The 26,325-nt window shown below is 46.5% G+C and overlaps 1 protein-coding gene across 5 annotated transcripts in view; it reads right to left on the reverse strand.

The window, feature by feature from the left end:
• Window positions 1–26,325, reverse strand: part of trpm4a (transient receptor potential cation channel, subfamily M, member 4a) — a 94,079-nt gene that overhangs the window by 45,333 nt on the left and 22,421 nt on the right. For 3 of the 5 annotated variants that reach the window (XM_060849270.1, XM_060849266.1, XM_060849265.1), the window contains exons 3-10: window positions 25,624–25,801; window positions 19,648–19,828; window positions 15,244–15,410; window positions 12,708–12,885; window positions 10,861–10,925; window positions 9,417–9,599; window positions 7,283–7,385; window positions 1,171–1,289 (exon numbers count right to left, since the gene is read on the reverse strand). In XM_060849270.1, coding sequence (XP_060705253.1) covers window positions 1,171–1,289; window positions 7,283–7,385; window positions 9,417–9,599; window positions 10,861–10,925; window positions 12,708–12,885; window positions 15,244–15,410; window positions 19,648–19,828; window positions 25,624–25,801 — 1,174 coding nt within the window. Of the gene's footprint in view, window positions 1–1,170; window positions 1,290–7,282; window positions 7,386–9,416; window positions 9,600–10,860; window positions 10,926–12,707; window positions 12,886–15,243; window positions 15,411–19,647; window positions 19,829–25,623; window positions 25,802–26,325 lie in introns of those variants that run through there. The other 2 variants (XM_060849268.1, XM_060849269.1) reach the window with 2 other exon arrangements.

The raw sequence follows: 26,325 nt of genomic DNA on the forward strand, positions 1-26,325 counted from the left end.
GTCAATCTTTCTTCCCTATTGGGTATTTTAGTCAGGGCAGCGGTCTGAAAATACATCTTTAATTCCTGAAAGTTCCAAGCCTTTCCTGGAGAATTGGTGACCCTTGCTGCACAGTATAAAGAAATTCACTGGGAATTTTCTATTCCAATCACTAGATAGTGATTCCCATTGGAAACAGGTGTGTGGGCTTCAAGGTGGGATTGGGATTTACTGCAAAGTTGATCATGTTGCTCCATGTCTAAACGCCGTTGTGATGCTGGGTATTGGTTGGGGTCCTCAGAGAGTGTCCTTGAACAATGGCCAGGCTAGAAAATGGAGGGGGTTAGTGCAGGAGGGATTGTAAAAAAGGTTCTATTTTTACACTCTTCAACCCTTCCCGTATCCACTACATTTATATAACACCTTGAAAGTCGTTAAACTCCCAAAGACTAATAGGGGTGAATGATATTGATTTGTAAACTTAACAGTTTGTTCTATCTCACAGCTGTAGCCATCCAGCTCCAAGCCTTTTTTGATGTCAACACACACATACACGTATACACACACACACAGACACACAGGCACACACACACACACACAGTTACATAGGCACAGGCACACTCACACAGACGCACACATATGCACACACTGTCTCTCACACGCACACACACACACACACACAAATGGCATGTACACACACACACACACACACACACAGTTACAAACACAGGCAAGCACCTACACACACAGTCATAAACATACACACACAAACACACAGGCACAGGCACACACACAGGTGCATGCAAATGCACACACTGTCACACATACACGCATGGCATGTACGCACACACACACAGTTACAAACACAGGCAAGCACCTACATACAGTCACAAACACACACACAAACACACAGTCTCACACACACACAAACACTGTAGCAAACACACACACATACATTCACATCGATGCATGTACATACACACCCACACGCACACACACAGTCACACACTGTCACACATACACACAGTTACTCACAGACACACACACACAGACACACAGATGGACAGATATAATGTCACAAACACAAACAGACACATCCAGACACTCTCAGACTCACATACACACACACACTCACACAGAGTCACATACACACCTAGACTCTCACACAGACACACCCACATCCATTCTTACCTTCCACTCGATTTCTCCATTAAATAACTGGCTTTTGGCAATATCCACTCGGCTCCACGCCACTGCCAGTTTTAGCTCATCGAGGTAACTCTGGGCATCAATTCTCTCCTTCTTACAGGCTGTGAAGACACAGAGAGCAGGGTTCAATATCTGAGGAACCCCTTGACAAGACTCCCCCACCCCCACCCCCAGCCATTGTACACCCCAAACACACTACTCCAAGAGTTAGTCCTGGCAGTGATCGATAGTGGGAGAAATTAACCTGGAAATGATCCGTAAATACAACTGTCAGTTCTTGGGATAGTCTAAAATAGACAGTTCAGACCCAAGGAGGATCAGTCCTGTGGAGGGTCAGTCATGAAGAATGTTAGACCCAATGAGGGTCAGGCCTGAGGAAGATCTGTCCTGAGAGTAGTCAGTCCTGAGGAGGGCTAGTACTGTGGTTGATCACTTTTGGCAATAGTCAGTATGGAGATTAGCCAACGCTAGGAATAAACACAGTGAGACTGAGCAATGCCAGCACAGAGCAGTGCCAGAATTGAGCAGTGCCAGGTTTGGATAATGCCAAGACTGAGCAGTGCTGGATTGAGCAGTGTAAGGATTGGGCCATGCCAGGACTGGGCAGTGCCGAGTTTGGACAATGCCAAGACTGGGCAGTGCTGGGATTGAATAGTGTTGGCATTGGGCAGTGCGGATTGAGCAGTGTCGGGATTGGGCAGTGCCGAGACTGGGCAGGCCGGAACTGGACAGTGTCAGAATTGGGCAGTGATGGGTTTGGGTAATGCCAGGATTTTGGGCAGTCCCGAGACTGGGCAGTGCCAGGTTCGAGTAGTGCCGAGATTGGGCAATGCTAGAACTGGACAGTCAGGATTGGGCAGCGCTGTATTGGACAGTGCCGAGATTGGTCAGTGCCGAAACTGGGCAGTGTTGCGTTTGGGCAGTGCCAGGTTTGGATAATGCCAGGATTTTGGACAGTGCCGTGATTGGACAGTGCTGGAACTGGGCAGTGCTGGGTTTAGATAATGCCTGGATTTTGGGTAGTGCTGGGTTTGGGCAGTGCCAGATTTGGATAATACTGGGATTTTGGGCAGTGTCGAGATTTTGGGCATTGCCGGGATTTGGCAGTGCCGGGATTGGGCAGTGCCGGGATTGGGCAGTGTCGGGATTGAAAATATGTTGCTGGAAAAGCGCAGCAGGTCAGGCAGCATCCAAGGAGCAGGAGAATCGACGTTTCGGGCATAAGCCCTTCTTCAGGAATGTGGAAAGCGTGCCAAGCTGGCTAAGATAAAAGGTAGGGGGGAGGGACTTGGGGGGGGGGGGCGATGGAGATGTGATAGGTGGAAGGAGATCAAGGTGAGGGTGATAGGCCGGAGCGGGGTGGGGGGCGGAGAGGTCAGGAAGAAGATTGCAGGTTAGGAAGGCGGTGCTGAGTTCGAGGGTTGGGACTGAGACAAGGTGGGGGTAGGGGAAATGAGGAAACTGAAGAAATCTGAGTTCATCCCTTGTGGTTGGAGGGTTCCTAGGCGGAAGATGAGGCGCTCTTCCTCCAACTGTTGTGTTGTTATGGTCTGGCGATGGAGGAGTCCAAGTACCTGCATGTCCTTGGTGGAGTGGGAGGGGCAGTTAAAATGTTGAGCCACGGGGTGGTTGGGTTGGTTGGTCCAGGTGTCCCAGAGGTGTTCTCTGAAACGTTCCACAAGTAGACGGCCTGTCTCCCTAATATAGAGACTTGCGCCCACACCTCCGCCCTTACTTCTCTCCAAGGCCCCAAGGGATCCTTCTATATCCACCACAAATTCACCTGCACCTCCACACATCATTTACTGCATCTGCTGCACCCGATGTGGCCTCCTATATATTGGGGAGATGGGCCGCCTACTTGCGGAACGTTTCAGAGATCATCTCTGGGATCACCCGGACCAACCAACCCAACCACCCTGTGGCTCAACACTTCAACTCCCCCTCTCACTTCACCAAGGACATGCAGGTACTTGGACTGCTCCATCGCCAGACCATAACAACACGACGGTTGGAGGAAGAGCGCCTCATCTTCCGCCTAGGAACCCTCCAACCACAAGGGATGAACTCAGATTTCTCCAGTTTCCTCATTTCCCCTACCCCCACCTTGTCTCAGTCCCAACCCTCGAACTCAGCACTGCCTTCCTAACCTGCAATCTTCTTCCTGACCTCTCCGCCCCCACCCCATTCCGGTCTATCACCCTCACCTTGACCTCCTTCCACCTATCACATCTCCAATGCCCCTCCCCCAAGTCCCTCCTCCCTACCTTTTATCTTAGCCTGCTTGGCACACTCTCCTCATTCCTGAAGAAGGGCTTATGCCCGAAACGTCGAATCCCTGCTCCTTGGATGCTGCCTGACCTGCTGCGCTTTTCCAGCAACACATTTTCAGCTCTGATCTCCAGCATTTGCAGACCTCACTTTCTCCTCCAGTGCCAGGACTGGGCTGTGCTGGGATTGAACAGAACTGGGACTGGAAAGTACGGGAATGAACCTTTTATCTACTGCTGGCATTGTAACAATGTTCAGGTAAAGACTTAAATGATGTTCTCCTCCATAAAAGAATGACTGATTTGCATCCCTATAGCATCTTCCAGAACTCCAGGTTATCCCAAAGCACATTCCAGCCAATGGTGTATTTTTGCAGTTTAATCTCTATTGCAATCCAGGAGACATAGCGGTCGTTGACACGCAGCAAGCTCCCACAGTGATGTGATAATCACCAGATCATTTCAATGATGTTGGCTGAGGGATAAATATCACCCAACCTGTGTGAAGTTTGCATGTTCTCCCTGTGTCTGTGAATTCCCATAGTCCAAAGACGTGCAGGTTAGGCGGATTGGCCAGACTCAAGTGTTCGTGATAGAACTTCTACAATCTTCGCCAGAACAATGCTATATCTTTCACACTCACCCACGAGGACCGGCAGGGCTATGTTTTAATATCACATCCAAAAGACGGCAACTCCGAACAGTGCAGCACCACCCCAGCTTCCACCTCCATTTAGTGTTTAGATAGAGTCATGGAGTCGTACAATACGGATACAGGCCCTTCGGTCCAACCACTCCATGTTGACCATGTTCCCAAACTAAACTTGTCCCGCCTGCCCACATTTGGCCCATATCCCTCCAAATGTTTCCCATTCATGTTCTTTTCCAAATGTCATTTAAACGTTCTAACTGTACCCACATCTATCACTTCCTCAGGCAATTCATTCCACACCCTAACCACTCTCTTGTGTAAGAAAGTTGCTCCTTGTGTCCTCTTTTAATCTTTCCCCTCTCACCTTAAAAATATGTCCCCTAGTTTTGAACTCCCCTCACACATCATTCACCTTATCAATGCACCTCATGATTTTATAAACATCTATAAGGTCACCCCTCAAACTCCAACACACTAGTGAAGAAAGTCCCAGCCTCTCCTTATAACTCAAGCCCTCCATTCCCGGTAACATCCTGGTAAATCCTTTCTGAACCCTCTCCAGTTTATTGAAATCCTTCCTATGACAGGGTGACCAGAACTGCACACAGTACTCTATAAGAGGTCTCACTGATGTCCTGCACAACCTTAACAAGACATCCCAACTCTTCTACTCAAAAATCTGAGCAATAACATGGTCTTAACCTGTGACACAAATCGCAAAGAATTACTGAATATATCTGTGCATAGGTCGAATTTTAAAGATAGTGTTTTTTAAAGCTGAAATTATGGGGTTGACTAATACATGGGCACAAGTTTGGAAGGGCCATAATTCATGCTGCACTTTTTTAACTTTTGGATGTATAGTGAACGAAGTGCGTTAAGTAGGCAAAACTGAGGACTGCAGATGCTGGAGATTAGAGTCGAGAGTGGGTCCCGGGACCAACCTCGAGTGACTGTTTGTGTGGAGTTTGCACAATCTCCCTGTGTCTGCGTGGGTTTCCTCCGGGTGCTCTGGTTTCCTCCCACAGTCCAAAGATGTGCAGGTCAGGTGAATTAGCCATGCTCAAATTGTCAATTAGGTGCATTACTCAGAGGGAAAAAGGGTTTGGGTGGGTTAGTCTTCGGAGAGTCGGTGTGGACCTGTAGGGCCGAAGGGCCTGTTTTCACACTGTAGGGAATCTAATCTTATCTAATCTAAAAGTCAGGCAGCATCCTAGGAGGACAGTTGACGATTCAGGCAAAAGCCCTTCATCAGTAAGTGCGTTAAGTACTAATAGACTTCATTCCAGTCTGAATGAATGAATGAATCAAAACGTGCTGCAGTAAACCAAGTGTGGTAAATAGAGTTATGAATAGTGATGCGATATAGTAAAAAAAAGAGCAATTAATAGAGTTACCCATAAGAATGAATGCGATTTAATGCGATATAGTAGGGTTTATACACAAGATATCTGGAAAATACAAGATATTTTGGCCAAATAAAAGGGGTTTACTTATACATGGGATTGACCTATACATGCGTATATACAGTATGTACCTGTACCCCTAGGTCTGGAGTTGGTCTTGAGCCCAGGCACTTTAGGCTCATAGCCAATGGCACTACCGACTGAACCATGAAAGGCCAGAGCAAATGTAGACTGGACCTTAGGCTCTGCTGCTGGGTCAGTTTTAATCTTGTCAGGGTGCCAGATACTGAACTCTGATTGACCTCAATGACCCCGCTGGAGGGCAGGGTATAAAGCAGGCCAGGGATCCGAGGCCTCTCCTATCCATCACCTTCGAATGTCTGTGTCAGCTGAGGGCAGAATCCTTCAAACAGTGACTCCCGGGATGAGGGTATTATCCAATGGACAAAGGTTGTGCTTTTAGGAGAAAAATATGTCTTCGGTCACAGAGCAGGGAGCCTGTGGAATTCTCTGGAAAGTGGTCGGGGCCAAAACACTGAATGTTCTTAGAATGAGTTAGATACAGCTCTTAGGGCCAAAGGGTATCAGGTGGATTGGCCATGCTAAAACAAAATGCCCCGTAATTTCCAACAATGTGCAGGATAGGTGGATTAGCCATGGGAAATGAAGGGTCACAGGGATCAGAGAGAGGGGCAGGTCTGAGTGGGAAGTTATTTGGAGGATCAGTGTGAACTCGATAGGCTGAATGGCCTCTTTCTGCAGTGTAGGAATCCTATAATTGTAAGGGCACTGGGCGAAAGTGGGAATGGGGTACTGTGCTTGATGATCAGCCATTGATCATATGGAATGATGAAACAGGTTCAAAGGGCCAAATAGCCTTCTCCAGCTCCTATATTTCTATTCGTTGGAATTTCAAAGAACCAAAACGTGACTTGACTGAAATATCCAAGATCCTGAGGGGTAAAAGGCAAGAGGATGTTTCCACTTGCGGAAGAGATTAGAGCTAGGGGACACACCTAGATGTCTCGCTCTGAAGACGGAGATGTAGGGATTTTGTTTCTCTCTGAGAGGTTCATAAGTCTGTGGGATTCTCTGCCCTGGAGAGTGATTGGACACATGACCATTGAATACCTTTAAGAGAAATGTAGAGAGACTCTTGATGGGCAAAGGAGTCAAAGGGGATTGTGGGAGGTAAAAGTGAAGCCACAATCAAATCAGCCATGATCTTATCCAATGGCGGCACAGTGGCACAGTGGTTAGCACTGCTGCCTCACAGCGCCAGAGACCCAGGTTCAATTCCCGACTCAAGCAACAGACTGTGTGGAGTTTGCACGTTCTCCCCGTGCCAGCGTGGGTTTCCTCCGGGTGCTCCGGTTTCCTCCCACTGTCACAAAGATGTACGGGTCAGGTGAATTGGTCATGCTAAATTGCCCGTAGTGTTAGGTAAGGGGTAAATGTAGGGGTATGGGTGGGTTGCGCTTCGGCGGGTCGGTGTGGACTTGTTGGGCCGAAGGGCCTGTTTTCACACTGTAAGTAATCTAAATTACTTTAAATCTAAGTAATCTAAATTACTTTAAAAGGCAGAGCAGGCTCGTGGGGCTGAATTCACATGTGCAAGTGATGCCTTCCAGAGTCGAATAGATTACTGCATTGTGTTGGCTCAAAGGCCATAGCTGTCAACTCCATCCTAGTCGGGTATACGCCATGAAGCTGAAGGGAGGGAGCAGGCCAGGGATTGTTAACAATTTATTCTGCTTGGACATTACCTTTGAAGAGTGCCTTCAAAATCATTGTATCGAACTCTTCCGTCCCATCCAGATCTGCCCTATAGACCGTTATTAAGTGCTTGTTTTCAAAAATCCTCTCCACCTACAAGTAAACATGTGAGGACATGTAAACATTGTGCGGTCAATAAGGTGAAGACTAATTAAATATAACTGATTGGCAACCATCAGCACCCAAACATGGCTGACTAACACAAGGAGGGAAGAAAGAGGGAGAGAGAGAAAAATAGAGAGAGAAATGGAGAGACAAAAAGAAATGTGCTCAGTAGTAGTATCCATGTCTCTGAATAGGAGCACAGAACCCCTACAGTGCAGAAAAAGACCATTCAGCCCATCAAGCCCACACCAACCCTCTGAAGCACATCCCACCCAGACCCAACCCCACATTTTCCACAGCTAATCACCCAACCTGCACATGCCCGGACACTTTAGTATGGCCAATCCACCTAACCTGCACGTCTTTGGACTGTGGGAAGACACAGACGCAGGTGGAACATGCAAAGTTCACACAGACAGTCACCCGAGTGCAATCGAACCCAGATCCCTGGTCCTGTGAGGCAGCAGTGCTAAGCACTGAGTCACCATGCCACCCCATTGTGGGTCCATAGATACATAGGAGACTTCAGTACTTATACCCTTCTGCAGCACTAACAGAGTACTATATTGTCAGGGGAGATGACGGCATTGTAGGACTATCCCTAGTTTATTAATCCAGAGAGTCAGGCAATGTCCTGCAGAGTTAGGTTTGAACTTAAATGGTGGGATTTGAATTTATTTAAAAATCTGGAATTGAGAGTCTAATCATGGCCATAAGACAGATGCCAATTGCTGGGGAAAACCCAGCTGTTTCGCTAATGCCCTTTAGGGAAGGAAACTGCTACATTGTCCAACCTCCAGGTGACACCAGGCACTATGTGGCTGACTCTTAACTGCAATTAGGGATGGAGTATAAACCCACAATTCCACATCCTGTGAATGAATCAAACAAAAAAAGGGGGTTGGATTTGAATATCAGAGGCTCTGCTATTCCCTCAGGTGAATGTGAAAATTTTGAAAAGGAGCATGGTCTGTATCCAATGGTCTTGGCCAATACTTATCCCTCAATCGACATTCGAAAAAAGTCTATGAAAGTATCTGGTTATTCTCACATTGTTGTTTGTGGGCGCTTACTGTGAGCAAATTGGTGGCCACATTTCCTTCACTCCAACAGAGACAATATCAGAAACAAGAATAGAAGTTGCTGGAGAAACTCAGCAGGACTGGCAGCATCTGCAAGAAGAAAGCACAGTTAATGTCAGGAGACGCTTCCTCAGAACCATGACCTGAAACGTTAACCCTGCTTTCTCTCTCCACAGATGTGGCCAGTCCTGCTGTGTTTCTCCAGCAATTTCTGCTTTTGTTTCATATCCCCAGCATCCGCAGTTCCTTGATTTATTTTAGTGATGATAGCTGTGACATGATTCGGGAATTTATGAGGTTGGGACAAGTGGTGGGTGAACGCAAGAGGGACTGTCCCCCATCCCATTCTTGCAAAGGTGCTAATAGATCTTTCAAGCTCACTCAAGAGAGGGCTTAATGTGTCGTGTGAAAGCCAATGTCTCTGACAATGCTGCTCTCCCTCAGTACTGAGTATCAGGCTAGCTCATGTGCTCATGTCTCCGATTGAGGCTCCTGAGAATAACTGTGACCCAGAAGGTGGCACGGTGGCTCAGTGCTGTTGCCTCACAGCGCCAGGGACCTGAGTTCGATTCCAGCCTCGGGCGACTGTCTGTGTGGAGTTTGCATATTCTCCCTATGTCCATGTGGGTTTCCTCACACAATCCAAAGGTGTGCCGGTTAGGGTGAATTGGCCATGCTAAATTGCAGATAGTGTTCAGGGATGTGTATGTTAGGTGCATTAGTCAGGTAAATGTAAAGCAGTAGGGGAGGGGAATGGGTTAGGGTGCATTACTGTTTGAAGGGTCGGAGTGGACTTGTTGGGCCAAATGGCCTATTTCAACACTGTAGGGATTCTATGATAGGAAGAGCTGTTAACCCAGCTCAGGCCTTAGAGGTATTTAACGTTTCAGTTCTCTCCTCAGCCCAGATCAGCTCCCTCACTGCTCCGTACACTCACCAGCTCGACCAACCTCTGGATGTCTTCGGAAGGGAAATGCTTTTGGATCTGCACTTCCACTTCCTTCTTCAGGGTTTCCGGCGTGAAGGATTCCACCATGACCTCAGCCAAGATGTCCGCCAGCCCTCCCGTCCCCGACAGGATGAGCCATGGGATGTTGTTTGTCGTAGCTTTGTAAATTCTCTAAAAAAAGCCCAGGAGTGAACAGCACAGGTTAAAACTGCTCGCCCCAAACAGAACCCAGTCCCTCTGAGCAATGGCTCAATTTGGGGGTCACGACCTTTAAGGCAGCAATGGCTGAATTTGAGGGTCACAACCTCTGAGGCAGTGATAGCTCAATTTGGGGGTCACGACCTCTGAGGCAGCAATGGCTCAATTTGGGCGTCATGACCCCTGAGGCGGTGATAGCTGAATTTGGGGGTCACGACCTCTGAGACAGCGATGGCTCAATTTGGGGGTCATGACCCCTGAGGCAGATGTCCAGCTCTCACCCGATGTGTGGAAAAGCACATCCCATTTAGGTCCTGGTGTTTTTATGTCATGCTGGGGTTGGATCTCTGAGGTCGGATTCCAGCTTCAGAAATGTCAAGGTGTAGCTAGATGACCTTTCAGGACTCTGAGAATCAAACACTTTGCTTCACCCTGCCACAGGCCTCACAACAGTGCCCCACCCCCCCACACCCCCACCCACTCCATTTTCCTACCAGTCGGAGGGTATAAAAACAAAAACAGTCATCCTAGGGAGCAGAAGTTCTGCTCTTATAGAAGTTCCGTTGTGAAGTTACAAGGTGATTTGGACCAGGGTGTAATCATTCACACATTTTACTGGTTTATAACCATTGTGGGGTCATGGCAAATTTCAAATCTTGCAACACAGGGTCATGGTGGGGAAGAAAATATATGCATCCATTATAAATTAGGTGACCTTATCAGGATCCCTTGGAGAAAGCATATCTCAGTCATCGTCACTCAATGATGAATGACTTCAATGAAGACAATTGAAGCAGGAGTAGATCTTTGTTGTAGATCTTTAGCCCTTCAAGCTATTCAGTATGATCATGGCTGATCATCCAACTCAGTATCCTGCTGCTGCTTCTCGACCCCTTCCCTTTGATATTTCTCGTCCCAAGAACTACATCCTTCTTGGAAACATTCAATATTTTGGCCTTAACCACTTTCAGTAGCAGAGAATTCCACAGGCTCTCTGGGTGAAGATATTTCTCCTCATCACCTTTAAGGACGGGATCTCCTTAAAAAGGTCATCGCTTGGGCCATTGGGAACGGGACATCTTCCAGTTATTGGGACAGGTCTGATTATTGGACCTTTGCCACCAACTAGATACTGAGGACTGTTAGTCCCTGCTGGAAGTGCCCAGTCACTGCGGACAGAAGGCCTCACTGCTCACCATACATTCAGATAGAATGGCCTCAATCGACTGCTCACCTCCAGCATGTTGGGCCCCCCTTGGATCAGCATGCACAGCACAGGGATCTCAATGCTTCCTCTCCCTGCAGGCAAGGAACAGAGTTAAAGCACAGTCCTCAATGTTAACGTGAGTTTTTGTCAGTTTGTTTGTGCCTGAGTGCCTCTCTGTACAGTGGTCGGTGCATTATTCTACATCAGAACATAAGAGATAATGGGGAGGCTATGGCCTAATGGTTTTACCACTTGGTTGTTAATCCTGAGACCCAGGTAACACACCAGGGATTGATTCCCACCATGGCAGGGTAGAATTTGAATTCAACAGATATCTGGAATTAAAGGTTTAATGGCGACTGCGAATCCATTGTTGATCGTCAGGAAAAACCCATCTGGTTCATCGATGCCCTTTAGAGAGGGAATCTGCCATCCTCACCTGGTCTGGCCTATATGTGACTCCAGACCCACAACAATGGGGTTGACTCTTAACTGTCATTTGGGAAATTAGGGAGGGGTTAATAAATACTGGCCGAGGCAGCGATGCCCTCATCCTATGGATGGATTTTTAAAAAAGCAACAGTAGGCCTTTCAGCCTTTTAACCTGCTCCACCATTCAACAGAACATGGCTGATCTGACTGCGGGCTTAACTACACCTTCCCCCACACCACCCTTTTCCTGTAACCTTTGACTGCCTTGTCAACTAAAAATCTAACTCAGCTTTGAGCAAACCCAACAATCCACCCTCCCACTGTTCTGTAAAAGAGAATTCCAGAGATTAGCAACCTTCTACGAGGGGCATTTCATAGAGTCATATAACACAAATGAGACCTTTCGACACCAACCCCATCCACACTCACCCCACCTTCTTACATCTGACCCATAGCCTTGGCTGTTACGATATTTCAAGTTCTCATCCAAAGACTGAAGTTTCCTACCTCAACTCCAGTCCCAGGAACCGCATTCCAGACACCCCCACCACCCTCTGGGTGAAAAAAGCCTTTTCTTAAATCCCCTCTAAACCTCTTACCTCTCACCTTCCCATTTCCTACTTAAACAGAACATGCATTGTTGTCAAATTTGACAGAAACGCACGCTCCTGGCTCACTCCCAATGTAACCGCTGGGGTGGCACAGTGGCTCAGTGGTTAGCACTGCTGCCACACAGCACCAGGAACTCGGGTTCAATTCCTGCCTTGGGCAACTGTCTGTGTGGAGTTTGCACATTCTCCCCATATCTGCGTGGGTTTCCTCCCACAATCCAAAGATGTGCAGGTCAGGTGAATTGGCCATGCTAAATTGCCCAAAGTGTTAGCTGCATTCGTCAGGGGGAATGGGTCTGGGCATGTTACTCTTCAGAGGGTGGGTGTGGACTTGTTGGGCCGAAGGGCCTGTTTCCATACCATAAGAAATTTAATCCAATCTAACACTTTCACCTTTCACTTGGGTGGGTTTCCTTTGGGTGCTCCGGTTTCCACCCACAATCTAAAATATGTGTGGGTTAGGTGAATTGGTCATAATAAATTGCCCATTGTGTTCAGGGATGTGTAGAGCAAATGCATTAGTAAGGGGGAAATTTAGCACAATAGGGTAGGGGAATGGGTCCGGGTGGGTTACACTTTGATGGGTCAGTGTGGACTTGTTGGGCCAAATGGCCTGTTTCCACACTGTAGGGGATTCTATGACTTATGGGGTTGAAGGAAATGTTTGTGGGGGAGCAAAGACAAGACCAATGCCTCATGGTGGGTAATAACTGAAAACCAATCATAGTGACTCTCCCAGACTGTTTTAAACAAGGGGACGTTGGGTCAACAACACTCTATAGGCTTGATGCCAGTCAGGACAAAGCAGCCTGTTGTTCCGGTAATACACACCTCCGATTCCTGTCCTCTGTGTCAATATATGTTGCTCCAATTGTGCTTGGAACTGAATTTCTCCTCCCATCCGATTGTTCGTGCCATCATCCACCAGCAGGAAGGCAGAGTAATTATCATCCAGCGTGTACTCTTCCTCTTTGTCACTACTTATTGTGTATTCAACAGGGAAGGAGCCCTGACCAAATGCAAACAGGCGAGTAAGAATCAAATCTGGGCCTACAGACGCATGCCTCACACACACATTGTTACACATACTTTCTCACACACATACACTTTCACACAGGCACACACTCGCACATATATTTTAGTTTAGATTATTTTAGGTTATTTTAGTTTAGATTAGGAATAGTGTTCGACACAACATGATGGGCCAAAAGGCCTGTCTTGTGCTGTGCTTTTCTAAGTTCTACGTTCATATTCACACTCACACAAACACGGACATACGCACAAGTTCTCCCTAAATAAAACTACAGGGAGTCCCTCGTTTACGAACGTCTGATTTATGAATGTTCATACTTACAATCGCAATCCCCTTCCAGGGGTGTAATGTTAAAGATCTGGCACACATTTCCTGTACTTACGAGCAGCTATTTTATATTGTCCTGCATTGTGTTCCAACTTGCATGCAACTCAACTTGCAAACATGGTCAGGAACAGAACCTGTTTGGAACCCAGGGACTGTCGGCATACAAATAACTTTGCTGAAATATGCACATTTAAACAAACATACAGATGCACACCTACATAGATGCAAGACCCACATGCATAAATACAGATACACAACAGTGATAAAAGCTTGATAATAATGGCTCTTTAGCAAAGCAAATTTAAACATAGAACATAGGACCCCAATAGTGCAGAAGCAGGCCATTCAGCCCATCAATCCTCTCCCATCCCAACTTATCCCTATAATCCTGCATTTCCCATGGATAATTCACCCAACCTACACATCTACGGACTGTGGAAGGAAACCAGGAGCAGCTAGAAACTGTAAAGTCTTTGAATGCACAAAAGATAAAAGCAGAACCAGAAATCAGAATCCATCAAGTATAATTGTTAGTATTTATTAAATCATTTAGCAGCGACTGGGCCATCAGATTGAAAGAGCTATGATCAGGGTTGTTGTTATGTTGGCGCTTAGATATGACATCCAAATCTGTCAATGCTGCATTTAATGTTCACTTATAATTTGATTCTGTGTGCGCATCTGGTAATAGTTGTTTAAATTTGTACAATATTTCATAATCACTCTGTACACAGTGATGATATTTATACAAGAATCCATTACACACTTAAAAAGCATGCACTGTCTCACTGACGCGCACACTCATATACACACACACACTTGTACAACACACATTCATGCACACACACACAATCTTATTCTAACATGTGTCAAGTGTAGTCCTTGTATTTGCATTTGTATGTGAGTCTCACAAGGCAATTCACAGCCACCACTAACTGCGTTGAGAGGGAGGTGGTGGCGACTTGCTGCAGTCTGTATGGTTTGGGTGCATCCAATATATTCTCTCTTACAGTTTGCTGGCATTGCCAGTCTTACTGCATCATTTCAAAGGGCAGAGAAGAATTACCCACATTGCTGTGGGTCGAGAGTCACATGAAGGTCAGTTCAGGTAAGGATGGCAGATTTCCTTTCCTCAAGGGATATGGGGGAACCAGATTTTTTTTACAACACTCTTGTATTTTTTCTAGAATCCCTACAGCATGGAAACAGGCCCTTTGGCCCAACAAGTTCCCCCACCGACTCTCCGAAGAGTAACCCACCCAGACTCCTACATTGGCACCCAACCGACACATCCCTAAACATTCTGGACAATTTAGCCTGGCCAACTCACCCAACCTACACATCTTTGGACTTTGGCAGGAAACCAGAACAAACCCGCACAGGCAAGGGGAGATCGTGCAACCTCCACACAGTCAGTCGCTGAGGCTGCAATCAAACCTGGGTCCCTGGCGTTATGAGGCAGCAGTGCTAACCACTGAGGCACCGTGCCACCCTAGATTGGGAGATTCATGGTTGTTGTTCGGATTTATGACTTGAATCTAATTACTCAGGTGTTGTTAGGAATTGAGCCCATGTCTCCAAGTAATTAAGCCAGATGTTCAGCTTATGAGTCTAGAACATTCCAATTCAGCTATCGTGTCCCCAGTAGACACTAATGATGATCATATACCATCCTGCCAATAATATCCCAGTTGACTGGGATGAGGAGATTTTCTTTCTCTCTTTACTCTATGGAATTATCTTTCCCAAAGAGTAGTAGAGTCAGGGTCCTTGAGTCTGAGTTAGGTAGATTTTTGATCAAATGAAGTTAAGGGTTATATGAATCAGGCAAAAAAGTGGCTTGAGACCACAATCTGATAAGATATGGCATTATTGAAAGGCAGACTAAGTCCCTAACCCAATAGCAGTCCAATGGGCTATATGGCCTTCCCCCTCCTCCATGTTCTTATATATAAGCATATGAAGTCACCCCGACTCTTACAAAGCCCCCATCTCTGCCAATCTTACCTTGGGGTTCACCAGACGCTCTTTCTCGTATACTATTCCCCACGGTGCTATCCCCATGGCAACCACCTTGGCAGTTGACCGTGTGTTTGCTGTAGCATGGTCACGCACCGCCTGACCAACGTACTTGCCAATACCAACTTGTAGTCCACTCGTCATAATCCAGGCACCTGTGAGAAGGATCAACATGAACATGATAAACCTGAGACCTGGGAGGTTCAGTGAGTGACGGTTATCAGTGGTGGTGCGGAGGAAAGTAGATTTCAATAACAACAAGTAAAGGGTTCAATCTGAGACTGTTCATAAGAGCAAAGGGAATTGGATGTATATGTGCATTAAAGATGCAAGACAGGTTGAGAGAGTGATTAACAGTGTCCTCTGCACTCATGTGGGCACAGCAATACAGAAAAGGCATGTATGCAATGGACAGACTGCTGAAGCGATTCACAAGTTTTGGTTCCAGGGATGAGAAACTTCAGTTATGAAGACAGTTACAAGATTGAAGAATTTGAGACTCTTCTCCTTGGAGAGAAGAAGAGATGGAGTGGAGGTGCCACTGTTGGACTGGGGTGGACAACATCAGAAGTCACACGACACCAGGTTATAGACTGATAGGTTTATTTGAAATCACAAGCTTTCCGAGCACTGCTCCTTAATCAAAAGACGAAAGAAGAGATGGGGAGGAGATTTGAGAGGGGTTTTCAAAATCCTGAACAGGTTGGAGAGAGTACATAGGGTGCAACAGTTCCTGCTCAGAGAAATGGGTAAACTCAACAACTTTTGATCAAAGGTTGAAACTTTGCAATTGCAGCTGTTTCTATAACTTGTGAAACATAGAGGGACCATGGTTTTCATTTGAATTATGAACCATAATGATATTAGAAAGGGATCATATTGGTCACCCCTCATATCTATGATTGACTGTCATTTCCATAATTGTCAATATAAGGGAAAATCATAGAGTGTACAATCGGGGGTCAAGAGATTTAATCATTTATTTTCCTCATCTTAGAGCAGTGCAGTGATAACACTGGATTATTGATGTTCAACACCTCTATTTACAAGAATGTTAAAATACCCCTGTAATACAAAATACCTGCTTCATATTGCATCTGGTTTCTATTTTGTTTGAAGTCAATGACCAGATGTAACCAATCAAGCACAGTAAGCATAGATCAATTACCAGACTCATGTAACCAAACATAGGTCAATTAAACCATTGACCTCCACATCTGGTCTTGAAAGTTATTAGCAAAAAAGAACAAAAATGGAAGATAAGGAAACAGTGAGATGTCGTAATCTGGAACCCGCTGTCCAAAAGATTTGGTCGTAAGTTCCAAAACAGAATCAGATCAGAACTTAATCAGAATTGTCACTCTCTGGGGAAAGAGCAAAGGGGCATTCGACTATTTGGATTGTGTCAGAGAGCTAGTTCAGACACAGTGGGCTGAATGGCCTCTTAATGATCTCTGTCTTTTACTTTTAATCTTTTAATTTCTTCCCTAATAAAATTTACTTTGAAGATAATCTTTATGAATCTAAAAAACACCACACCTGGTTCAATGCTGCCCATTTTCCACCATCATATAAAGTAAAAATTAACTCCCTTATGTATTTGAAGAATGAAGTAGTCAAGGTCAAAGTATTGTATGATTTCAAGGATCTAATGTAGCACCTGGGACTTAAGTGACCAAGGGCATGGATTGAAAGGTCAGTTGATTCGATGATCAACCATGATCATAATGAATGACTGAGCAGGCTTGAAGGGCCTTCATTTAAAGATTACCTGAGTGAACTTGAACAATTGTACATCCCTGTCTGGCGTAAGAGTCAAAAAAGGAAGGTGGCTCAACCATGGTTAACAAAGGAAATCAGGAGTCATGTTAAATCCAAACAAGAGGCATATAAATTGACAGCAAACCAAAGGATTGGGAGAAATTTTAAAATCAACAGAGGAGGACATAGGGTTTAATTCAGAAATATGAAAGTAAGCTTGCAGAAAACATCAAAACTGACTGCAAAACTTTCTATAGATATGTGAAGAGAAAAAGACTGGTGAAGACAAACGTAAGTCCCTTGCAGGTGAATTCATAATGGACAACAAAAAGATGGCAGAACCAGTTGAATAAATACTTTTGGATCTGTTTTCACTAAGGAGGACCCCAATTACCTTCAGGAAAAGCTCGGGACAGAGGGTCAAACGTAAAGGAGGAACTGGAGGAAATCCTTTTTAGTCAGGAAATGGTATTGGGGAAATTGATGGGATTAAAACCCTATAAGTCCCTATGGCTCTGCATCCCAGAGTACTTAAGGAGGAGGCCTTAGGAATAGTGGACACATTGTTGCTCATTTTCCAGTACTCTGTAGATCCTGGAAGAGTTCCAATGGACTGGAGGGTAGCTAATGTAACTCCACTCTTTAAAAAAGGGAGAGAGAGAAATGGAGAATTATAGGCCAGTTAGCCTGACATCGGTGGTGTAGAAAATGCTGGAATCAATCATTACGGATGTAAATAACTGAACATTTGGAAAACAGTGACAGAAAGAGTCCTAATCAGCATGGATTCACTAAAGGGAAATCATGCTTGACAAATCTTCTGGAACTCTTTGAGGATACAACCAGTAAATTAAACAATGATCAATCTGTATTGTGTATCTGGACTTTCAAAAGGCTTTTGACAAGGCACCACACAAGAGATTAGTAAGGAAAATTAAAGCTCATAGTATCGGAGGTAATGAATTGATGTGATTGAGAACTCATTGGCAGACAGGAAGCAGAGAACTGGAATAAACAGGTCCTTTTCAGAGTGGCAGGTAGTGATGTGTGGGGCACTGCAAGGTTCAGTGCTGGGACCCAAGTTTTCACAATATACATTATGGTTTGGACGAAGGAATTGAATGCCATTATCACTGAATTTGCAGGTGACACTAAGCTGGATGGCAGTGTGTGCTGTGAGGAGGATGATAAGAGGCTGCAGGGTGACTTGGACAGACTGGCTGAGTGGGCAAATAGTTGGCAAGTGCAATATCATGTGGATAAATGTGCGGTTATCCATTTTGGTTGCAAAAACAGCACAGCAGATTATTATCAAAATGGTGGCAATTTAGGAAAAGGTGATGTGCAATGAGACCTGGATGTCATGGTGGAACAGTCGCTGAAGGCTGGTATGCAGGTGCAGCTGGTGGGTGGATATCAAAGTGGAACATGGTCACTGAAAGTTGGCATGCAGGTGCAGCAGGCAGTGAGGAAAGCTAATGGCATGCTGGCCTTCATAATGAGAGGATTTGAGCATCAGAGTAGGGATGTCTTGCTGCAGTTATACAGGGCCTTGGTGAGGCCTCACCTTGAGTATGTGTGCAGTTTTAGTCTCCCAGTCTGAGGAAGGACATTCTTGCTATTGAGGGAGCTCAGTGGAGGGTCACCAGACTGATTCCCCAGAATGGCAGGACTGACATACGAGGAAAGGCTGGGTCAACTGGCCTTACATTCGCTGGAATTTAGAAGAATATGGGAAGATCTCATAGAAACATACAAAATCCTGATGGGATTGGACAGGTTAGATGCAGGAAGACTGTTCCCGACAATGAGGAAGTCCAGAACTAGGGGTCACAGCCTAAGAATAAAGGTGGCCATGATGTGGAGGTGTTGGACTTGGATGGACAAAGTTTAAAATCACACAACACCAGGTTATAGCCCAGCAGGTACATTTGGAAGTACAGGCTTTCGGAGTGCTGTTCCTTCATCAGGTGACTAGTTACCTGACCAAATAGCAGCACCCCCTAAGCTTGTACTTCAAAATGCAACTGTTGGACTATAACCTGGTGTTGTGTGATTTTTAACTAAGAATAAAGGGTAAGCCATTCAGGACTGAGATGAGGAAGAACATCTTCAATCAGGAAACTGTGAACCTGTGGAATTCTCTCCCACAGGAAACTGTTAGGGCCAGTTTGTTAGATGTATTCAAAAGGGAGCCGGGCGTGGTCCCCTGGAGCTAGAGGGATCAAGAGGAATGGAGAGGAAGGGAGAGTGGGATACTGAGACTGCATGATCAGCCATGATCATATTGAATAGGGGTGCAGCATTGAGGGGCTGAATGGCCTACTACTGCACCTATTTTCCATGTTTCTAAAGTATACAGAAAAAAAACATGCTGAAAGTACTCAGCAGAACTGGCAGAGTCTGTGGGGAGAGAGGAAAAGGGTTAATTTCTTCAGATTTGAAGAGTTATGTTGGATTTGAAATGCTGACACACTGTCTGTCCACGGATACTGCCTGACACACCGAGTGCTCCCAGCATTTCCAGCTTTTATTCCAGATTTCCGACGCTTTAATGTAAATGCAGACGAAAGTCGTGCCACACTTGTTACCCAGGGGTTTGGGCAGGGGTTGGGGTGTGGGGAACCTCACCTGTACTTTGTGCAGCTTTGACCAGTCCCCGGCGGAGAATGTCCTTCAGCCAGGTCTTCATCTTTAAGCTCCGTTCCCCCCCGACAACGGACACCACCAGGTTGGGAGGCGGGATCCCCCAGAACTGGGTGATCAGAGTGTAGACGATGGCGGGTTCGGTGTCTGAAGACAGTCGGACAAACTGTCAAAGGGAAGAACCTGCATTTACGTGGCACCGTTCACCAAGCGCTTTGCAGACAATCAAGCGCAGCTGCCGCCGTAACGGAGAAGATCTGACTTGCGCACAGTAAGATCCCACAAACATGGCCAAGTCAGCTGTTTATGAGGTTAGTTAGTTGTCCGCGACCAGGCAACTCCCCTGCTCTTTAAAATAATGCCGTCAGATTTTTAAAAAATCTTCCCGAGCTGGGAGGTAGAGCCGCGGTTTAATACCTCACCCAAAAGGCAGAATGTGTTTGCAATCAGCAGAGATCTCTACACTCAAGCCAAATTTGAACCTAGGACTTCCTAACACCTTTGTTTATTGACTGATGGATGTGGTTGCCATTAATGTGAACACTTTAGTCCCCTGATGATTTGAGACTCTCTCTCTCTCTCTCCTCTGTTTGTGAAGCATTGAAGAGGGCACTGGATGCTAATGGTGTGCAGGGTTTGGGGAAATTGGCACCAGGCAATACCGCCAGTGCAGACACAAAGGGCTGAATGGCCTCCTTCTCTATCATAATAATTCTGTGACACAAACCCACACTGCTAGCAACAGACAGAATTGTTCATAGAATCCCTCCAGTGCAGAAGCAGGCCATTTGGTCCATCAAGTTCCACACTGACCTTCCAAAGAGCATCCACCTCGGCCCACCCCTCTATCCTATTCCCGTGGTTCTGTTCGCCGAGCTGGAAGTTTTTGCTGCAAACGTTTCGTTCCCTGGCTAGGGAACATCATCAGTGCTATTGGAGCCTCCTGTGAAGCGCTGCTTTGATGTTTCTTCCGGTATTTATAGTGGTTTGTTCTTGCCACTTCCGGGTGTCAGTTTCAGCTGTAGTGTTTTGTATATGGGGTCAAGGTCCATGTGTCTGTTAATGGAGTTTGTGGATGAATGCCATGCCTCTAGGAATTCCCTGGCTGTTCTCTGTCTGGCTTGTCCTATGATGGTAGTGTTTTCCCAGTCAAATTCATGTTCCTGGTTGTCTGAGTGTATGGCTACTAGGGATAGCTGGTTGTGTCGTTTTGTGGCTAGCTGATGTTCATGGATGCGGATTGTTAGCTGTCTTCCTGTTTGTCCTATATAGTGTTTTGTGCAGTCCTTGCATGGTATTTTGTAAACTACGTTAGTTTGGCTCGTGCTGGCTATTGGGTCATTTGTTTTAATGAGTTGTTGTCTGAGTGTGGAAGTTGGCTTGTGTGCTGTTATGAGTCCTAAGGGTCGCAGTAGTCTGGCTGTCAGTTCTGAGACGCTCCTGACCTATGGTAGTGTGGCTAGTCCTTTTGGTTGTGGCATGTCCTCGTTCCGTGGTCTATCTCTTAGGCATCTGGTGATAAAGTTGCGTGGGTATCCGTTTTTGGCGAATACCTTGTATAGGTGTTCCTCTTCCTCTTTTCGCAGTTCTGGTGTACTGCAGTGTGTTGTGGCCCTTTTGAATAGTGTCCTGATGCAGCTTCGTTTGTGTGTGTTGGGGTGGTTACTTTCATAGTTTAGGACTTGGTCTGTGTGTGTTGGTTTCCTGTGTACCCTTGTGGTGAATTCTCCGTTGGGTGTTCTCTCTACTAACACGTCTAGGAACTCCCATGTGTTAGTAGAGAGAACACCCAACGGAGAATTCACCACAAGGGTACACAGGAAACCAACACACACAGACCAAGTCCTAAACTATGAAAGTAACCACCCCAACACACACAAACGAAGCTGCATCAGGACACTATTCAAAAGGGCCACAACACACTGCAGTACACCAGAACTGCGAAAAGAGGAAGAGGAACACCTATACAAGGTATTCGCCAAAAACGGATACCCACGCATCTTTATCACCAGATGCCTAAGAGATAGACCACGGAACGAGGACATGCCACAACCAAAAGGACTAGCCACACTACCATACGTCAGGAGCGTCTCAGAACTGACAGCCAGACTACTGCGACCCTTAGGACTCATAACAGCACACAAGCCAACTTCCACACTCAGACAACAACTCACTAAAACAAAGGACCCAATAGCCAGCACGAGCCAAACTAACGTAGTTTACAAAATACCATGCAAGGACTGCACGAAACACTATATAGGACAAACAGGAAGACAGCTAACAATCCGCATCCATGAACATCAGCTAGCCACAAAACGACACGACCAGCTATCCCTAGTAGCCATACACTCAGACAACCAGGAACATGAATTTGACTGGGAAAACACTACCATCATAGGACAAGCCAGACAGAGAACAGCCAGGGAATTCCTAGAGGCATGGCATTCATCCACAAACTCCATTAACAGACACATGGACCTTGACCCCATATACAAACCACTACAGCTGAAACTGACACCCGGAAGCGGCAAGAACATCCATCAACAGACACATCGACCTGGACCCCACATACAAACTACTACAGCTGAAACTGACACCCGGAAGCGGCAAGAACAAACCACTATAAATACCGGAAGAAACATCAAAGCAGCGCTTCACAGGAGGCTCCAATAGCACTGATGATGTTCCCTAGCCAGGGAACGAAACGTTTGCAGCAAAAACTTCCAGCTCGGCGAACAGAACCACAACAACGGACACCCGAGCTACAAATCTTCAACCAGACTTTATCCTATTCCCATACTCCCCACAGCAAATCCACCTGACCTACACATCTTTGGACTGTGGGAGGAAACCGGAGCATGCGGAGGAAACTCACACAGAGACTGGAAGAGTGTGCAAACTCCATACAGACAGTCGCCCGAGGCTGGAATCGAGGCACAGTGCTAACCACTGAGCCACAATGCCATCCCAGGCTATGGTGTTGTAATAGTGGAAAAAATGGCTCCTCGGAGGGAGGATTGGCAGGACAATGGGGAAAGTGAATATGGAGAGTTGAGTTACTCAGAGCGACCTTCTAAAGAGACAGCGCAGCCACCATGGACTGCGTCTTCCTCTGTACGGTAAGATTCTGCAATGCTGCTGATTATTTTCATTAATCTGGGGAGAGGATTTCTTATCCCTAACCTTTGAAATAAGCCCAAGCTACTCCCACCTGCAATATTTGACTCAAGGAACAATGGTTTTGCAAAAGGGATAGAAGCAGCCAGAAAGGACTCTTGTGGCACAGTGGCAGTTTTGATCTAACTGGCTGACCATTAATCACAGAATCACGGAGTTGTTACTAAGCTACTTGGCCCGTCATGTCTGCGCTGAAATGAGACAACACAGAAGGAGGTTATTTGGCCCATCTTGCCCATACTGACCCAAAGACACCCAGGCACTCTTTCTAACCCTGTACCCGGCCCATAGCCCTGCAGCATTCAGCACTTAAGGTGCAGATCCAGGTACCTTTGAAAAGATGTTAGCGTCTCTGCCTCCACCATCAACTCAGGCAACAAACTCCAGCCACCCACCACACTCAGGCTTCCTTCACATCCCCTCTAATCCTGCTGCCATTTCACTTGAATCCATGACCCTTGGTTTTCGAACTTCCTGCCAAAGGAAACAGCTTCCTCCTGTTTCCTCTATCTCCACCCTCACACTTTTGTCTACCCCGATGATGTCAACCATCAGCCTTCTCTTTTTTAAGGAAAGTAACTGCGGCCTCTCCGATCTCTCCTTGTAGCTACAATTCTCCCGCCCTGGCAACATTCTGGTAAATCCTCCCTGCACTCTCTCCAGAGCAAGCACGTCCGTGCTGGAACATGGTGACCAGAACTGCACACAATACTCCAGTTGTGGCCTCACCAGTGTCTGCTACAGTTTTAAAAACCGAAAGAACTGTGGATGCTGTAAATCAGAAACAAAAACAGAAGTTGCTGGAAAAGCTCGGCAGATCGGGCAGCATCTGTGGAGAGAAATCGGAGTTAGCATTTCAGGTCCGGTGAGGACTGAGTTGTAAGGAAGAATGGCAAAAGTGAGGACTGCAGATGCACAGCAGGTCTGATTAGATGAGATCCCCTACAGTGTGGAAACAGGCCCTTCAGCCCAACAAGTCCGTACCGACCTTCCGAAGAGTAACCCGCCCAGACCCATTCCCCTCCTCCCTACTAACACTATGGGCAGTTTAGCATGGCCAATTCACCCTAACCTGCACATCTTTGGACTGTGGGAGGAAACTGGAGCACTCGGAGGAAACCCACACAGACACAGGGAGAATGTGCAAACTCCACACAGACAGTCGCCTGAGGCTGGAATCGAACCCAGGTCCCTGGCGCTGTGAGACAGCCATTGAGTCACCATGCCAACCCTTCGGGCAGGAGCCCTTCATCAGGAATCCTGTCTGAAATGTTGATTTTCCTGCATTTTGGATGCTACCTGACCTGAAGTGCTTTTCCAGCACCACTCTAACCCTGACTCTAAGGAAGAGTGACCCGGCCCGAAATGTTAACTCTGATTCCTCTGACACATTTCATCCTTATGTCCCCATTTTACCTCATTATCCAAATGACCATTTTGAAACAGTGCGATTCTCTCTTTTCCCTCTAAGCTTGCACATTCTTTCTTTTTAACTAATTGTTCAACATTGACTGGAGTGTTTTGATTGAACCTGCCTCCACCACACCTCCAGGCAGAGCGTACCTGATTAAATTACTCGCCACGTGAGAATGGTTTCTCTCACACCGCGTTTAATTCTTTTCCGAATGGTTTGCACCCCCGTTTCCAATCCTTGTCCAAGCAAGAACAGCTTCTCCCTATCTACTCCATCTAGACCTCTCATGACTTTGCAAACAAATCTCTTCTTAGCCCTCTCTTATCCAAGGGGAACATTCCCACCTTATCCAGTCTTGTTTCTTATCTGAAGGTCCTCATTCCAGGAATCATCCTCATAAGCAATTAGCCTGAAGGATTGGAAGTTTCTGCCTGGCGCAGAGTGCCTGACCATTGCACTTGTCATAACAAGTGACCCTTGCTGGAGTCAGAAGGTCATGGGTTCAAATCTCACACTGGAGGGTTTAGGGAATTAAATTTAAGTTGAGATCCCAGTGCGGTTCTAAGGGAGTGCTGCACTATTAGAGGTTTTTCTTTCAAATTATTCTTTCACTGGATGTGGGTGTCAAGGGAGGGTTAGTAATTTTTACCCACCCTCCCGTTGTCCTTAAAAGGAATGGCTAACCAGACCATTATAGAGTCGTTAGTCTGGAGTGACATCTAGAGAGTCAAAAAGTGTGGTGCTGGAAAAACACAGCTGGTCAGGCAGCATCCGAGGAGCAGGAGAGTCAACATTCCTGAAATGCCCGAAACATTGACTCTGCTGCTCCTCGGATGCTGCCTGGCCTGCTGTGCTTTTCCAGTGCCACACTTTTTGACTCTGATCCCCAGCATCTGCAGTCCTCCCTTTCTCCTGGAGTGACGTCTTATCTAGATTAGGGAAGGATAGCAGACTTGCCTCCCTCGAAGGCCCTCATCGATCAGATGGTTTTTATTTGGTAACGGTGATGATAGGGCATGGTCCCTCTTACTAAAAGCACCTCTCAGCTCCTGATTGTGTTGGTGTGGTTGGATTTGAACCCTTACCTCTAGGGGAATTAGCCCAGGATGCCTGCTCAATGACATCACCAATCCCAGCATCCTTCAGATGAAAACTGAGGCCCTATTGCAGCTAGACATTAAAGATCAAGCCGAGCTATTTGGAAGGAGAGCTGGGAATTCCAGCTGGAGGTGGATAGCTCTTTCAACGAGGACAAGACGGGCTGAATGGTCTCCTTCTGTGCTACCGTTTGACCGATGATTCGGGGCCACCTTCACTGAGAGGGGCACCGCTAGGTTCACGAGTGGATGTGAAGGCCCACTCGCTCCTACCTTGCCTTGCCTCCTGCCTTTCCTGAAAAACTCCACGTCTCCAAACGCATCGGTCGGCTCCTCCGTCGTGTGATCAACCGCATTCCACCTGCTGACCACAGCAGCCCCGAAGTTGTCCTCCATTGCCACCTGGTTGTGGCAAGTCTTGGGATAGCCACATTGGCAGAGCTGGTGTTTGCTAAAGAGATTGAGGGATATTAGCCAAACTGATCAACTGAGAGACAAGGAGGAACTTTGAGTTTCCTACACTCCTCAAATTCTGGCTTCTTATCCTGTTCTAATTTCCTTCATCCCTTGGCAGTTCTCTATGTCTTTTGCTGTCTGAAGCTCTAAAGATTCCTCCCCCTAAACCTCTCCACCTCCCCCTCTCCTCCTCAGGAAATTTCTTAAAATCTATCTCTTTAACAAAAAGGTTAATACTTGGGGCAGAAGCAGACTATTTGACCCTTCAAGATTAGAGTGGTGCTGGGAAAGCACAGCAGGTCAGGCAGCATCTGAGGAGCAGGAGAGTCGACGTTTCAAGCAAAAGCCCTTCATCAGGATTCCATCAAAACGTCGATGTTCCTGGTCCTTGGATGCTGCCTGACCTGCTGTGCTTTTCCAGCACCACTCTAATCTTGACTCTAATCTCCAGCATCTGCAGTACCCACCTCTTGACCCTTCAAGGAGAAAGTGAGGACTGCAGATGCTGGAGATCAGACC

The sequence above is a fragment of the Hemiscyllium ocellatum genome, chromosome 33 (genome assembly GCF_020745735.1).
Source record: "Hemiscyllium ocellatum isolate sHemOce1 chromosome 33, sHemOce1.pat.X.cur, whole genome shotgun sequence".
In the NCBI taxonomy this organism is placed as follows: domain Eukaryota; kingdom Metazoa; phylum Chordata; class Chondrichthyes; order Orectolobiformes; family Hemiscylliidae; genus Hemiscyllium; species Hemiscyllium ocellatum.